This window comes from Patiria miniata, unplaced genomic scaffold (genome assembly GCF_015706575.1).
Source record: "Patiria miniata isolate m_02_andy unplaced genomic scaffold, ASM1570657v1 HiC_scaffold_17, whole genome shotgun sequence".
Taxonomy (NCBI): domain Eukaryota; kingdom Metazoa; phylum Echinodermata; class Asteroidea; order Valvatida; family Asterinidae; genus Patiria; species Patiria miniata.
This window is the reverse complement of record NW_024037055.1, coordinates 10,068,263-10,083,462: the sequence shown is the minus strand read 5'-3', so window position 1 is coordinate 10,083,462 and position 15,200 is coordinate 10,068,263. Positions and strand designations below refer to the sequence as shown.

General features: G+C 40.4%; 1 protein-coding gene across 1 annotated transcript; it reads left to right on the top strand.

The window, feature by feature from the left end:
• The first annotated feature begins 38 nt into the window (after positions 1-38).
• LOC119723778 (alkaline ceramidase 3-like) lies at positions 39-14,585 on the top strand. The gene is made up of 10 exons (XM_038194634.1): positions 39-180; positions 5,160-5,270; positions 5,986-6,038; positions 7,492-7,544; positions 8,030-8,147; positions 9,696-9,757; positions 10,829-10,930; positions 11,818-11,922; positions 12,400-12,445; positions 12,966-14,585. Exons 1-10 carry the CDS (start codon positions 78-80, stop codon positions 13,008-13,010), a joined length of 798 nt encoding a protein of 265 aa, XP_038050562.1. The 5' UTR covers positions 39-77; the 3' UTR covers positions 13,011-14,585.
• The last annotated feature ends 615 nt before the right edge of the window (positions 14,586-15,200 follow it).

The following is a 15,200-nucleotide window of genomic DNA, read 5'->3' as shown; positions in this document are numbered from 1 at the left end:
CGAAAATCGGCTAAAACGGTCACCATGCCGGTCGGTTACCATGTGGCCCCGCGCACGCCGCGCCCGATGATATCAAGATGGCGCCGCTCACGGACCTGGATGGTGTGTGGGGAAAGCCAACTTCAACCCTGGATTGGTGCGAAGAGAACTACGTTGTGACGCCGTACATTGCCGAATTTTGTAAATAACATTCTTAACTTTTTGGAAAATGATGTACTTTTTTGTTGAACATTTGAAAGGAAACTACAGCTAGGCTAAAACGGAATACAAAGTCTGTGGCATGTATCATTTGTATGGAGAGTGGATTGCTGGTCAACTCGCCCCCTGGCTAGCTGGAGTTACCCAGCCCTGAGTTTTATCATTGGGTTGCCTAATAGACAACCCAATGATAAAACTCAGGGCTGGGTAACTCCAGCTACCCCCTGGCTAGCCCCATAAATGTGGCCCATTTACTGGACTGCCCCCGTAAACATAGGCCACACATCCACATGTACAAAAAACGTGTCGACTTTGCCAAATTTTGATTTGCACATTTAGGCTTACTTTGTAGATTTTTTTTTGCTTTAGAAGCATTCTTACCCTCTATATAGGCTAATCAGAAAGTGCTGCCTTTTTCAGATGTTTAATTTTTGTGAAATTTCATGTTGAAATTTTGATACGCAAACGTGTGCAAATGTATCTGGAAATTTCACGAAAAATGGACATCTGAAAAAGGCAGCACTTTCTGATTAGCCTATATAGAGGGTGAGAATGCTTCTAAAGCAAAAAAAACGTAAAAAGTAAGCCTAAATGTGAAAATCAAAATTTGGCAAAGTCGACACGTTTTTTGTACATGTGGATGTGTGGCCTATGTTTACGGAGGCAGTCCAGTAAATAGGCCACATTTATGGGGCTACCCCCTGGCCTACTCCTAGAACTAGTATGAGGCTCCACGTAGCTCCACTACGTGGAGCCTCATAGTTCTAGGAGTACCCCTGACCGACTCGCCTCTTACCGACTCGCCCCTTACCGACTCGCCCCCTGACCAACTCTCCCCCTGACCGACTGGCCCCCTGACCGACTCGCCCCTTACAAGCTCCCCTCCTAGCCGACTCGCCCCCTGACCGACTCGCCCTCTGACCGACTCGCCCCCTGGAAAATGATGCACCGTACGGGGACATCGTGAAATTAAAATAAAGACAGTGGAGAGGAACACATTGCTCGGTCGCAACGTGAAACCATGGTGAAACTTAATGGAGCCAAATTATTCAAACACCATTTTGAAGGTTTTCCGGTACAAATGCAAAAAACTATTGATCCTTTATGAAGAATTTGGGTTGGAAACACCTTAGCTTAGCTTTACCGATATAGCACCGCTTGATCATTTTCGCGGAGTGCCCGTGGCATAGGGCCCGTGGGGCCTGTGTGCGTAGCGTTCACGTTGACTGCCGATGTAGCATGAATTGAGGTTTTATGAAGTAGGCCTAGGCCTACGGACTCATTGGTGATATTGCGCATGCTTTATTGTTACCATTATTGCTGGGCTCTTAGTTAATGACAGTCCAAAGTATCCTGTAAAATCATGGCATGTGGTGTGCTGTCATTTTCAAGAAAAATTTCCAACGCTGGTCAGCTGACAGTTGGGAAAAAACCTTAAAAACATATTTAATGTTTTTCAATCAATTGCACACATAGGGGCCTATATGAACTGGTATACATGCCAGCTTGACCTTACAATTCACAGACGTCTAAATTGCTCCGTTTCATCTTAAGTTAAGGGAACCAAAGTACACAAACGTTTTCTTGGTTTTCCAGCATCTACAAACACAAAACGTCAAACAATTCAGTTTAACAATATTTGCTATAAAATTCATTCTAACCCTCAAATCAATCATTTCTGAAAATTAGAGCAAAAACATATTCTGTATTCCCTTCAGGCTAAAACACTTTTAAATCTTAACCGAAACAACGACAGGTGAAAGATGGTTTGTGCTGAAAATAAACATAAAGTCGAGATAAATATACAAGTAATGTCATTGACAAACGGTGAACGCCGGGTCATTGACGCCGGCAGTCACCGTGAATGGACTGCAAAATAGCTAGACCAGCCGCTATGCGGCGTGGCGCACAGGCCCCACGGGCACTCCGAAAAAATGATGCTTGGATTTGTACCAGAAATCCTTCAAAATGGCGTTCGAATAATTTGGCTCCCATTGAGTTTCACGTTGCGACCGGGCAATGTGTTCCCCTCTACTGTCTTTAATTAAAATTTTTTTTTTTTTTCACGATGTCCCCGTACGGTGCATCATTTTCCAGGGGCGAGTCGGTCAGGGGGCGAGTCGGTCAGGGGGCGAGTCGGCTAGGAGGCGAGTTGGCAAGGGGGCGAGTCGGCTTGGGGGCGAGTCGGTAAGGGGCGAGTCGGCCAGGGGGCGAGTTGACCTGACACCGGAGAGTGCTAGTCCGAGTAACTTGGACCCAACTTATCGCCTTTTTAACATTTGGACATAGTGAATGTTAAAAAGGCGATAAGTTGGGTCCAAGTTAGGCTACTCGGACTAGGAGAGTGCTAGAAAATAGGAATATTTTCAAATCATTACTATTGTATTTTGGATGATTAGGCCTAATCTAGGCCTATATTCAGTGTGACATTTCCGTATGGGGCAAGTTGGTAAGGGGCGAGTCGGCCAGGGGGCGAGTTGACCTGACACCGGAGAGTGCTAGTTCGAGTAACTTGGACCCAACTTATTGCCTTTTTAACATTTGGACATAGTGAATGTTAAAAAGGCGATAAGTTGGGTCCAAGTTAGGCTACTAGGACTAGGAGAGTGCTAGAAAATAGGAATATTTTCAAATCATGACGATTGTATTTTGGATGATTAGGCCTAATCTAGGCCTATATTCAGTGTGACATTTCCGGATCATTGACAGTTCTGATCACTGGATTAAATACAAATTGATTCAACTGCAACCAAACTTTTTTTTTCGAAATTTTTTTTCACCAGTTTGAAGGTCTATCATTTTGTAGTCCGAGTAACTTGGACCCAACTTATTGCCTTTTTAACATTCGGACATGGTCTGGCGTAGTAGGGTCCAAGCTAATCCGTATATGCCGAGCAACACAATTTTGTCCTTGACCCAAAAACCTAGTCCGAGTAACTAGGACTCTACGAATCACCTTTTTTAACATTTGGACATGGTCGGGCGATAGTAGAGTCCTAGGTACATAGCCTTATTGTGTTACTAATAACTTTATTTTACCATTTTCACTCGTACCCCCAATCAAAATCTTCAGATTTCACCCCCAAAACAGTCTTCAAACTGCCTTTTGCAACTCTGTAGGCTTCAGTAGGATTTGGAAATACAAGTGGTGGTGGTTAGGTTTACATACCTTTTGGAAGAAAAAAGAAATTTCACCTTCAATTCAGGAAACATCCTTGTCACAAACGCCTTGTTTGAGGCTGCCATTTTGAATTCAGGAAAAGCATCAGACAGACCAATCACAGGGCACTTTGATTGGTCACCTGGATTGGTGACCAATCAAAGTGCCCTGTGATTGGTCAGGTGACAAATCAAAGTGCCCTGTGATTGGTCTGTCTGATGCTTGCCAGGAAACAGTGTAGCCAGCCATGCACCAGTCTACTTTTCCTGAATTCAAAATGGCAGCCTCAAACAAGGCATGTGTGAAGGATGTTTCCTGAATTGAAGGTGAAATTTCTCTTTTAGAACTTCCAAAAGGTATGTAAACCTAACCACCACCATTTGTATTTCCAATTCCCACTGAAGCCTTCAGGGTCGCATAAGACAGTTTGAAGACTGTTTTGGGGGTGAAATCTGAAGATTTTGATTAGGGGACGAATGAAAATGGTCAAAACAATTTATAAGTAACGCAATTTGGGCGATTCACAATGCAGTGCGCCACCGGAGAAAAACGAACAATTTCAAATGTCCCGTGCTGCGAATATGTCTACCATCTCCCACAATGCACTGGGAAAAATTAACTCTCCGTGGCAAACTCTTGGTGGCGCACTGCATTGTGAATCGCCCGAATTAGGCTATGTACCTAGGACTCTACTATCGCCCGACCATGTCCAAATGTTAAAAAAGGCGATTCGTAGAGTCCTAGTTACTCGTACTACCAAAAACCCAACATTGCCGAACAAAAACATCAGATTTCCCCCTTAAAATGGTCTACAAATTACTAGATACGCTACCTGAGGCACAAGTAGACATCGATGATTAAGATGGTTGTACTGAAGTTTACTTACGATCCGGATGAAAAGTGAAATTTCCCGTTCAATTCCGAGAGCTCCACTCGCCATCGTGAACACGTTAAATTTCCGACTCGTGTTTAAATTGCGATGTGGTCATCATGCCCAGCGTTCATTCGATGGTCCCCCTATCCCGAGTGCGATTCTGTTACCGAGCGCCGCGATGCATCTATTATGATAATAAGTAGACTGAATCACGTTTGTAAACACAAGTGCATTTCGAACGATAATAGGGAGTTGGGAACTAGGGCAGATTTTATGGGCTTACCAGTTCAAGCTAGTTCCCGACTCCCTATAATCGTTCGAAATGTACTTGTGTTTACAAACGTGATCCAGTTACTCATTATAATCGATGCATCACGCGCGCTCGGTAACGGAATCGCACTCGGGATACGGGGACCATCGAATGTACGCTGGGCATGAAGAACACATTGCATCGTTCAAACATTAACACGAGTCGGAAATTTAACGTGTTCATGATCGCAAGGGGAGCTCTCGGAATTGAACAGGAAATTTCACTTTTCATCTGGATCGTAAGTAAACTTCAGTACAACCATCTTAATTATCGATGTCTATTTGTACCTCAGGTGGCGTATCTAGTAATTTGTAGGCCATTTTGAGGGTGAAATCTGATGTTTTTGTTGGGCAATGTTGGTTTTTTGGGTCAAGGACAGAATTGTGTTGCTCTCACTTTTAAAGTGAAGTAAAATCTTAGAACCATCCAGTTGACAACTGATGAGGCACATACCCACAATAAGGACAGAAAGTGAAATTCCTGTGTTTTCTTCTCTAGAGTTGCTGTTCATTTGTAGACTGTAAAGACTTTCTAGCCCACATTTGTCTTCTAATTGAAATACAAGTGACAAAATCATGCTAAAATTCATGTAAAAGAATTTGTTTCTGTCTCTGCAGGGAACACAGTGAGTAATGTAGCCATGATTGTTCCACCAATTATGTCCATGATCTACCTCTCATTCTGCAATGTGGAGCGACGATTCTACTGGGCTTGTCTTGCCTTCCTCTGTAAGTTGGTTGTGTTTTGTTTTGGGTTTTTGGGGTGTTTTTTTTTCTTAGCTCGAATCATTGTTACTTGAGCTCTCCCTTCTAGTCGAGAGAATTAAGTTCGACATTGTGGATTTTTGCTGTGGTGTTCAAATACAGAAATGAGACTAATTTGAAATTAGATGAAGAAAGCCAGCTTGTTTTATCATTCCTTGTATTAAATGTGTAATTAGTTGCACACTGTGCGCAAAACGTTTAAAAGTCGGTGCCTAACGTAAGAAATATCGGTAAGCAAATTCTCTTTCAGAGAAACTAAAAATTAGTTTGGAATAAGTCACAACCAACATGCATACTAGTGCTTCACAAGCTGCACATCCAATTTTGGCATCAGATTTGTGAAAGTTACTTCAGATGAAAAAAAAATCTGTAAGTTTCTGTGTAGAACGCCATGGTCCCTTGGTTACAGTGCGTGACTCCACGATGGTGCGAATCCTGCCAGGAACGTGGTGTTTGTGCCCATGGGTAAGACACTTAACTACAATTGCCTCTCTCCACCCAGGAGTATAAATGGGTGTCCGTGAGGGTTGAAGACCGGTTGCCGCATGGTCTCATGGCCTGATGGGTAATAATTATTACGGGGTAATAATTGTAAAGCGCTTTGAGATTGTTGATACAATGGATAGTGCTATATAAGCACTACGAAGTCTACGATTATTATTATTATTATTGTTTTCAGCTGTTGGTCTGGGTTCCTGGTGCTTCCATATGACCCTGCTGTATGAAATGCAGGTAAGTGACAGGAACCAGTCGATACAAGTGTGTTTAGCATTAATTAACCCTAACTCCCTAGGCCTTTTTGCTAGGATGTAGCCTCAATCCTGCAAAATCCTCCAATTGGCCTCATGGAAAAATAGCATATAGCCTCAATCCTGCAAATTCCTCCGTTATTTCTTGAATATGGTCCATGGAGGGGTGACCACTGCCTGAAACCTGCAAAATCCTCCGGCTATGACTGTCAATAGGTTGAGGCAAAGGCAGTGACATCCTGGAGCAGTGTGGAGGATGTCAAGTATAATCAAGGACTAAATTTATGCACGGCTGAGCATAAACAACACAAGGTCCGGCCCAAGACCTTGACACAGTGCATACTCCGAAATCAGCAACGCACTTTTGCCATGTAACCTCAATCCTGCAAATTCCTCCAATTTGCAAAGAGGATTTTGGAGGATTCAGGGCGGTTAGGGTTAATCGTTGATGATGGGGACATTATTCAAACATATGTTGGTTTGTTCTTCAAGCAAAGTTGGATCCTCAATCCTGATTGGTTGATCCAGTCACAGTCCATATTGCACTCAGCGTATCATGCTATATTAAGATATGCGCACTCTCCCTGCTCTATACAAGTGTAATAGGATAACCACTGAAGAGTGACCACAGCGTGTGCATTCCATCTTTACTGTGCGTTAAGATAAATTTGTTATGCGAGTGGAGTGGAACACAGAATAATGAAGTACAAAACATTAAGTGTCATAATGCATAAGGGACCACAGTACAGATGCCCTACATTTTCTGTGTTCTACGAGCGTGAATAATAATGTAAGGTGATGGACAGTGTAACATGATACGTTTATTAAAGCTATAGTCCATCATTTGCAGCCATCCGAAAAAGTAACTGGCGTATTAGTGTTGAAAAACATACTTTGTTGAAAGATAGTAAGTGGACTAAACTCCCTGTGAAATTGATCTTTCTGGCAAGCTATCATTTTGAAGTAATCAACGAAAGAAGGCCTTTCCAACGGTGCGTCTTAAGACGCACCGTAGAAAAATTTAAATTAGTAGTTCATTTTGTTATTCGGCGCAGCGCGCACAAAGCATTGGCACGACGCACAGGCGCGTGCGGTTGCTATAATTCGTCGGATCAGTGCACGACATCGCGTGTAGCTGCAATTCAAAACAATTCAAAACATTCAGCAACTTTTGATTTGAAATTGAGATCATAGAATGCTGTTTTTCTCGGAATATACAGCTGAAGCTGAGCTGAAACTTCATCAGGTTAGTTGTTCAGTATCCTTCATTAGATTTTGAACACTTATGTTGCTTCAAATGAACAAAATGCACAAATTACAAATGATGGACTATATATTTAATATGTTTTGTACACAATGTATCAGTCCTTGACCTCATTTGAAAGATTTTCTTGTGTCTTTTTGGTCATACATTCTTTTCGTGTGTGTTTCCATAGCTCTTAGATGAACTGCCAATGATATGGGGGACATGTGTGCTGGTTTATGCTTTGTAAGTATGAACAATTGTGAGTTTAGGGGAGTGCCAGATAGAGGCAAGGATAAGATACATCGGGGGGGGGGGGGGGGGGGGGGGAATCTGATTGTCTTTTTGGTGTCTTATGAGTACATTTTGTACACAGTGGACGAATCTGGGCACATCACTGTACACTCATGAGGCCCCTCTCAATGGAGAAACCATTGTGCACGCTATTGTAGAAAGCAACGGCCCGTGACTCATTGTCTGAAAAATAGTTTGGACAATGCTGTCGCCATTGAAGGGGGCCTCCGTTATAGAATTGATGGCGTACCGGGATTGGTCTGTGTACAAATATAGATTGCTTTATGTGCATTGTTTGGATTTTATGCACTGTTGGTGGTGTTAATATTTAAAATCCACATTATTTCCCAACAGTTCTGTTTGTTTTTTGACATTGTGTATAATTTGCATAGAGTCCTTCAATGTTTTTGTCAACAATTTTTGTATTTTCTGTTCAGCTATGAAAGCAATGCCCAGCCCAAGAGTCATAACTATCCCCTTGCACTATTACTCCTTGTGTATGCAACGTCAGTCACTGCTATTTATATTCTCACCAAACAGCCTATCTTCCATCAGGTAACTGGTTTGATTTGTTTTCTCATTGTTTAACCCTAACTCCCTAGGCATTTTTGCTAGGTGGTAGCCTCAATCCTCCAAAATCCTCCAGTTGGCCTCATGGAAAAATAGCATATAGCCTCAATCCTCCATTATTTCTTGAATATGGTCCATGGAGGGGTGACCACTGCCTGAATCCTGCAAAATCCTGTGGCAGTGACTGTCATTATGTTGAGGCTTGGCCATTGACATCCTGGAGCAGTACGGAGGATTTCAAGCATAATCCAGGCTTATATTTATGCATGGCTGAGCAAAAAGCAACACAAGGTCGGGCCCAAGACCTTGACAAAGTGCATCCTATGAAATCAGTAACGCACTTTTGCCAAGCAACCTCAATCCTTCAAATTCCTCCACTCTGGCAAAGAGGATTTTGAAGGATTCAGGGCGGTTAGGGTTAATATCTGTCCAGATGTTTGATAAAATGCAGATAAAAGGGAAAATAAATAACTTCTGCCAAGGGGCAATTCTTTGCAAAAGTGGGCGTGGCTGCAAATGAAAGGGGTCAAAAAGAGGCTTTTATTTGAGAAGTGTTCCAGTGAGATACAATGTGGTAAAATGTAATGTTTTTTGGTCCCCCCAAAAACTAGTTTTGGGACAAAAATTATAGATTTGAGGTAGACATTTTGACATGCACAATTTCCACACGTTTTCACATGCAAAATGAAAGTGTTATTTTGAGGTTTTTTTTATCAGGCAGAGAGAAAGGTTCATATTATATAAAAATATCACACAGAACTTAGAATGACATGATTCAGTATGTTTTTTAAAAATTGTTCCATGGGTAAGGTTGATAACATCCTACAGAGTTGATACTACATCCATAAAGTTTTGATGTAAGTTTTGATGTAAGTTTTGATGTAACATTATGGGTTTTGATAAACCCATAATGTTTCCATAACATTGAAGTAGCTTTTGGTGTTCGTGTTTTCATTGCATACTGAAAGTCAAAACCTATGTCTTTATGCATTACGTCTGTAACGGTCATTTACAGTGCTTATATCTCATAATTACATCAGCTAACATTACATTAATCATGTTGTGTTAATAAGCCTTTTCGGAGTTCCAACTGCGCGCATTCGTAACCTGTAACAACGCACATTGTTTGTCTCAAATGCCCTTTGACAGTACCCACAATGCACAAACAGCCTTTTTGTAAAGTCAGTGGCGCAATGATGTCAAAGGCCATTTGAGACAAATAATGCGCGTTGTCACAGGTTATGAATACGCAGTTGGAACTCCGAAAAGGCTTATTGTTAAGGCCTAAGCTAGAGCTGTGCCAAATATACAAAATTTGCTTTTACTACAAGTAGTTTATTTTGTTGTTTCAAATTGGTCAGAATGTAATGGCTCTGAATGTAATGTCCATAACAATGGAATTGCCCCACGACTGATCACAGAAGCACACATTGAACCTGAATTTGTAAAACTTAGTTTAATATGAATGATGGTTACATCGTCATCATAATGACAAAGATTAAAGACTACTTTAATCCCTGATCTTTTTTACAGACAGCCTATGCACTTCTGGTCTTGGCGCTTGTGTTCCGGGGCGTATATTGTATTGTTGTCAAGTAAGTCAATTCATTCAGCTCATAATCCACAAAGGGAAAGAAAACTAGGTCAGCCTTCAGTCTTAAAAATGGACTGTGAAGCGGTATTCACACCTCTAACCTGTGGAATGCCGTAGCTCGGTGCTTTATCAACTGAGCTTTTCAAATCTATATGGTGGCTCTTTCTTTGGCAACCTTAAGTGGCACTTTTTGTTAACCATGTCTGGGCTAACTATAAAAGGTCACAGTTTGCAAACATAAGGAATAGTTATTGATGTTTCCAATATTGTATTGTAGTGTGGAAAGACCCATATAGGGGTGTTCCCTAATGTGGCGCACTTGGACGTTTCCCCCCGAATTTCCTCATGCAGTGTTGCCAAACCTCTCCGTAGAAAAACTTCAAATTCATTAAGTTTAATACTGGTACTATTACCGTAATAATTCTTTCTGTTGAACCATTGTGAACAATTTTAGTGTCAAGAAATTAAGTCTGAAATTCATCAACGGTGTCGTCCGGAAATTGGGCACAATTTCGGCCGAGTGTTCCCTAACGTGGTGCACTTGAACAAATCTTGGAAAATCCCACATTAACGTCTACGAATTTCTTTAAAGTTGATAAATTCTGATAAACCATTATTATCTCCACTCACATACACAACTACAAGTTTGTCAACAAATTCCTTTTCTTATTTTTGGGCAAATTTTAAAAGGGTTCATTTAATTGTGCACTTTGAAAAAAAATCGGAAAATTACGCCAAAATAGAATTTCCCTAGAACTTTGAAGCGGGTAGGTTTAGAGCTTGATGAAATTTCACTTTTTGTGAAATTTGAGGTAACAATTTTGCTCTAACAAGGCACTAGAGGCGAAAAATCAAAGTTCGCCATGTTGGGGGCCGCGCCACGTTAGGGTACATCAACAATATCCCTGTGGAACAGAAGCACACACCTCATAGATGGCTGTAACGCATGGTGTCAATGCAAATGAAGAGATTACCCTATGCCGCACAACAAATCAAACTTATACAATAACTCATCATAAACTGCTCACTTGGTAATATTTTGATCATACTTTCTCTCTGTTTCTGTCTGCAGCAAGCAGGAGTATTCAGGTTTCCTGTTTGTGTATTCGCTGGTGATATATGCCACTGGGTTCTTCTTGTGGAATATAGACAATGTTTTCTGCGCACAACTTAGGTATGCCATTTTTTTATAATTCTTAATTTTTTCCCAAAATCTAGAACCTTGTATTTTATTTTGATTTGGTTGCCATTGCTTCAGCTTTATCATTTGAAACTTAGTTCGTTAGAAATGATGAGCGTGTGTACTGGCTCAATATTACACCTGCCAAAGACTAAATAAAACCCAAAAGTGCATTGTTTTAATTGAGGTTAATTTAGGCAATTAATTCTGTGTTCGAAGTTGGAGTCATCTCAATAAATATTTGGAGTGAGTTGCAGGAAGTGTATCCGAAATATGCCCATTGTATTTGGGTATTTCTTTTGCAGAATGTGAACAACTTCCCTGTAATCTTCCCACAGTGAAGTTATCAGTTGGTAGATGATGCTGATAACTTCATCACAGAAGCTATTTGGGTCTTCATTGCACAAGCATTGTCTTTCAGACTAAGGTTTAGATGATTAAAAGAAGACCAATGTCATGAGATCATATGTAATTAGTCTAAGAGGTACATAAAGGGAGTTTCGTACAATGTATGTTCAAGATTGCAGTTAAAAGCTAAATAACAGTGCTGTCAACTCATGATTACCATCTCCCATATTTTGTGATTTAGAACGCTTTAGAAAGAAAACCCAACCACCATTGTTAATTATCCAATGACTCTCTGTTGTTTGTAGAGTAATTTCATGAAACTGTTGTTGATTTTTTCTTAGAATACACTTTAGATGCGTCCAACTTAGGGTGAGTTTAGTGAAATGGCTCACTGAACCCAATGCAAACATATGACTGATCATAACATGGTTGCTCTTGTTAGTTCAACTGCTGATTGTACGTTGCGAGAGTTTAGTGAAATCAACTTTCTGTTTTATCTTGATTTGGTGATCAATTTTTGACTTATTGTCCAGGCAATCTCGAGAGTCCATTCCTGCTCCAGCCAGTGCCGTCTTGCAGCTCCATGGGTGGTGGCATGTCTTGGCTGGGCTAGGTACCCACGGACACATCATGTTTAGGTATGTGGAATCAAGATAACTCATTTCACCACCAAGCCTTGAATCCCTTATGCCGCTAATTCTTTAGAAGAAAGTAGAAAAAGAAAAGCTTGAACTAGGAGGTTGAAAGACTCAGTGGCATAGCGACAGGGGGTGGGGGTGGGGTTTGGGGGTTGAACACCTCCCCATGAAAAAAAAAGAAAAAAAAAAAGAAAAAAAATAATAATACAAATAGAAATAAAAATAACAACTTACAATGGGGGTGGGGGGGGGGGGGGATGGGGGGGGGGGGTAGGGTAGGGAGGGGGTTAGCCACGCATAATGATCAACGCGAGAATGTGCTCCCTGAACACGTGTATTTCAAAAGGTTGTTAGCTTACTTCATTTACATGAATTCAGAATGTTGCATGTTTAAATCCATCACAACAAAACAAAATAATTCTTGGGTACTCAAAAGCACTTTTTCAAATTTTGAATTCTATACTTTTTGTTTCACAGCTGCTATTTACGAAACAGGTTCCTGAAACGCAAGGCCACTGTATGGGTAAGAATTATTCATCAACATTTCAAAGTTTTGAGTCCCTGCGTACTTAAATATATGAGGTAGTATAATAAAAATCAAGAATGAGTATCAATACGAGTGTTGGATACACGGCTTGACATTGGTATGCAAGAAATGTACAACTGTGAATGGTGCCCCACCTAACATGTACGCAGACATGTGAATGAAATATCTGGCTCAGGTATTATTGTCTTGGTCTAGTTTCTTTCAACTGCTCAGTTGAAAATAGAGCTCAGAAAATGTGTGTGATGAGTACAGTTCAGCTGAAATCTATTCACATTTTTGCTGCTAACCTACGATTGATAAGTAAACATTTTCTATGCTCAGTAAATGTGTGTGTTAAGCAGCTGTTCAAGATTGCGTGGGTTCATCACGAAAATATGCATACTACACTTACTCTTCTTTTTCATGGTGTCAAATTTTTTCTGGATTTCTTCTTTTTTTGGAAATGTGCAGAAAAATTGAAGTATACTTACAAATTCAATGTGACATTTCTTTGCAGCAACTTGGCATTCTACCTTTCGTGTCTGTAGGGAAGGCTGAATGAGCACCTCAACCACACACGCTGTACCAGCGCTACGCCTATAGATTGATTGCACTCGGCAGCCATCTTGGAGGTGTGTTTTGTTGTGTTAATCCATTAGCAATGAATGCACAAGAGGTCTGCCCATGCGTATCCCTGTTGAACAAAAGCACACACCTCAAACATGGCTGCAGTGTAAACGCTGTATTTACAAGATGGTGCTGATGAATTGCAAATATCATCACTTATGCCAAGAGCCGTTACCCTCTTGGAAACTGAGCCCAATTTTGTGGAAATACTGTCAAGCAGACTTATGAGCTCGGCAAAAATTAGCTGAGAACCAGTGAATAGCCATGTGGACTTATGACATTTTGGCTGGTAATAATTTTTTGCTAAGCAAATTATAATTTATATCTGTGCTCAGTAGCTCCAGGAAATTGACCCCTGATACATAACAGTGCACACACTCTTGTTTTACTATACTCTCAAGGACAATGCTTTGTGTTTCCCTTTGTCCTTGTAATATGACACTCTCCTATAGACTAAGCACACGAACCTACTACAGAGGACCGTTTCCAACAAAAGACCCAACTCCTGAGGACTGAAAGGATCTGTTGTTCTCCCTTTGTGTGTCGGTCCTTGGGGGTAATGTAGAGCACGTACACAGGGTGTTACTAGTTGGTGGTGTCAGTGATGATTTGCAGTTGTAGTTTATCATGCAGGGACGATAAAACTTCTGCTTTTATTTTAAAAGCTTTACCGTAGCATAAGATTTGAAGAGAGAGATCTAGCAAAATTTGGAAATTGGAACCACGTTTGTCACTTAAGACACCCAGAGTTGAATGACGTCTATCAGAGTAATTATGGATTGGTGGTGGATTTATTTTTTAATGTAGAACATAAGTTGGGACTTTGAGAGTGAGATAGATAGCATTTATAACAATTCAATAGTCTTAGTAAATCTGTCAGAAAGTTTTATTAATTCGTCAGTGAATAAATACAATGTAATACAATGTAATACAATGTAATACAATGTTATACAGTCAATGCATGCCCTAATAGAGTTAACAAGTCTTGCTTGTTTATTATTTCCCGCCCGAAGCTGATAGCGCAGAACTGCAATACTTAGCAATATTAACACAGATTGTTCAGCAATATTATCACAGATTGTTCCTGCCCGAAGCTGATAGCGCAGAACTGCAGTCATACACAAAAAGTAAAAAAGAAATAAGTAATGCAAACAGGAATCATGACTTTTGAAGCAAAGGCAAAAAAGAGACCAAGATATGATTAACAAAATATAATTAATTCTCCCAAATTAATCAACAAGTCAATGTGTTACAACAAGCATTGCAAAATATCTCTGTGAAGTTGCCTCTTAGGCTGTATGTTGGGGATACATTTCAGGATGAATCTGAATTTTCATGTTTTATTGTAATAAATTTATAAAAATGATATAAAATAGTATCACTATATATAATTTTTCTTTCTTGTATTGAATTGACAACAGTACTAGTTCAGTACTTAACATTGTAACAGGTGCTTTTGCTTTTATTGAGGTACTAAATAAAATAAACAGAAAAGATTAGACACCACAAACTGCTTTGTCCAAATTTTCATTGTGTCCCTCTGTAAATGAAGTTTTACTTTGAAAAAGAAAATGAAAGATGAATAAATAAGCTTTAATTTGATGTGTGTCTCGAACACCTTGGAGAGTTGTGAGTATTTTCCCCGAATTTCTGAAGTGGGAGCATTTACCATTGGGGTCTATGGAAGTTTATTTACTGGTCTGCAACCTCACGGTCATACTCATAGGTTCTGTATGTCTATGGCATTGATCTCCATATACACAGACTGGATAGGACATCGCGCCGTGTTTGTGCACGAATGCGCGGCCGAACAATGGCGGCGCGTTTACTGTCAGACGGGTAAACGCGCATTGTGCTTTCACTTTGTTTACTTTGGAAAATGGATCGTTGAGTGAAATTTTTCTTACAGGAGGGAGTTCAAGCGCTCCTCCAAAACAATCTTTAAAAAAAATAACTGAACGATGAACAGCTTTTCCACACTTTCTTGATATACACTTTCTTATTATGTATTTTCGAAATTCAAGAACCCCCCCCCCCCATTTCCTTTTCCCTTATTTTTTTTAAATCCCTTCTCCTCCCAAAAATGATTGTAAGTAAATTGCCATTTCATTTTTGGCACATTGGT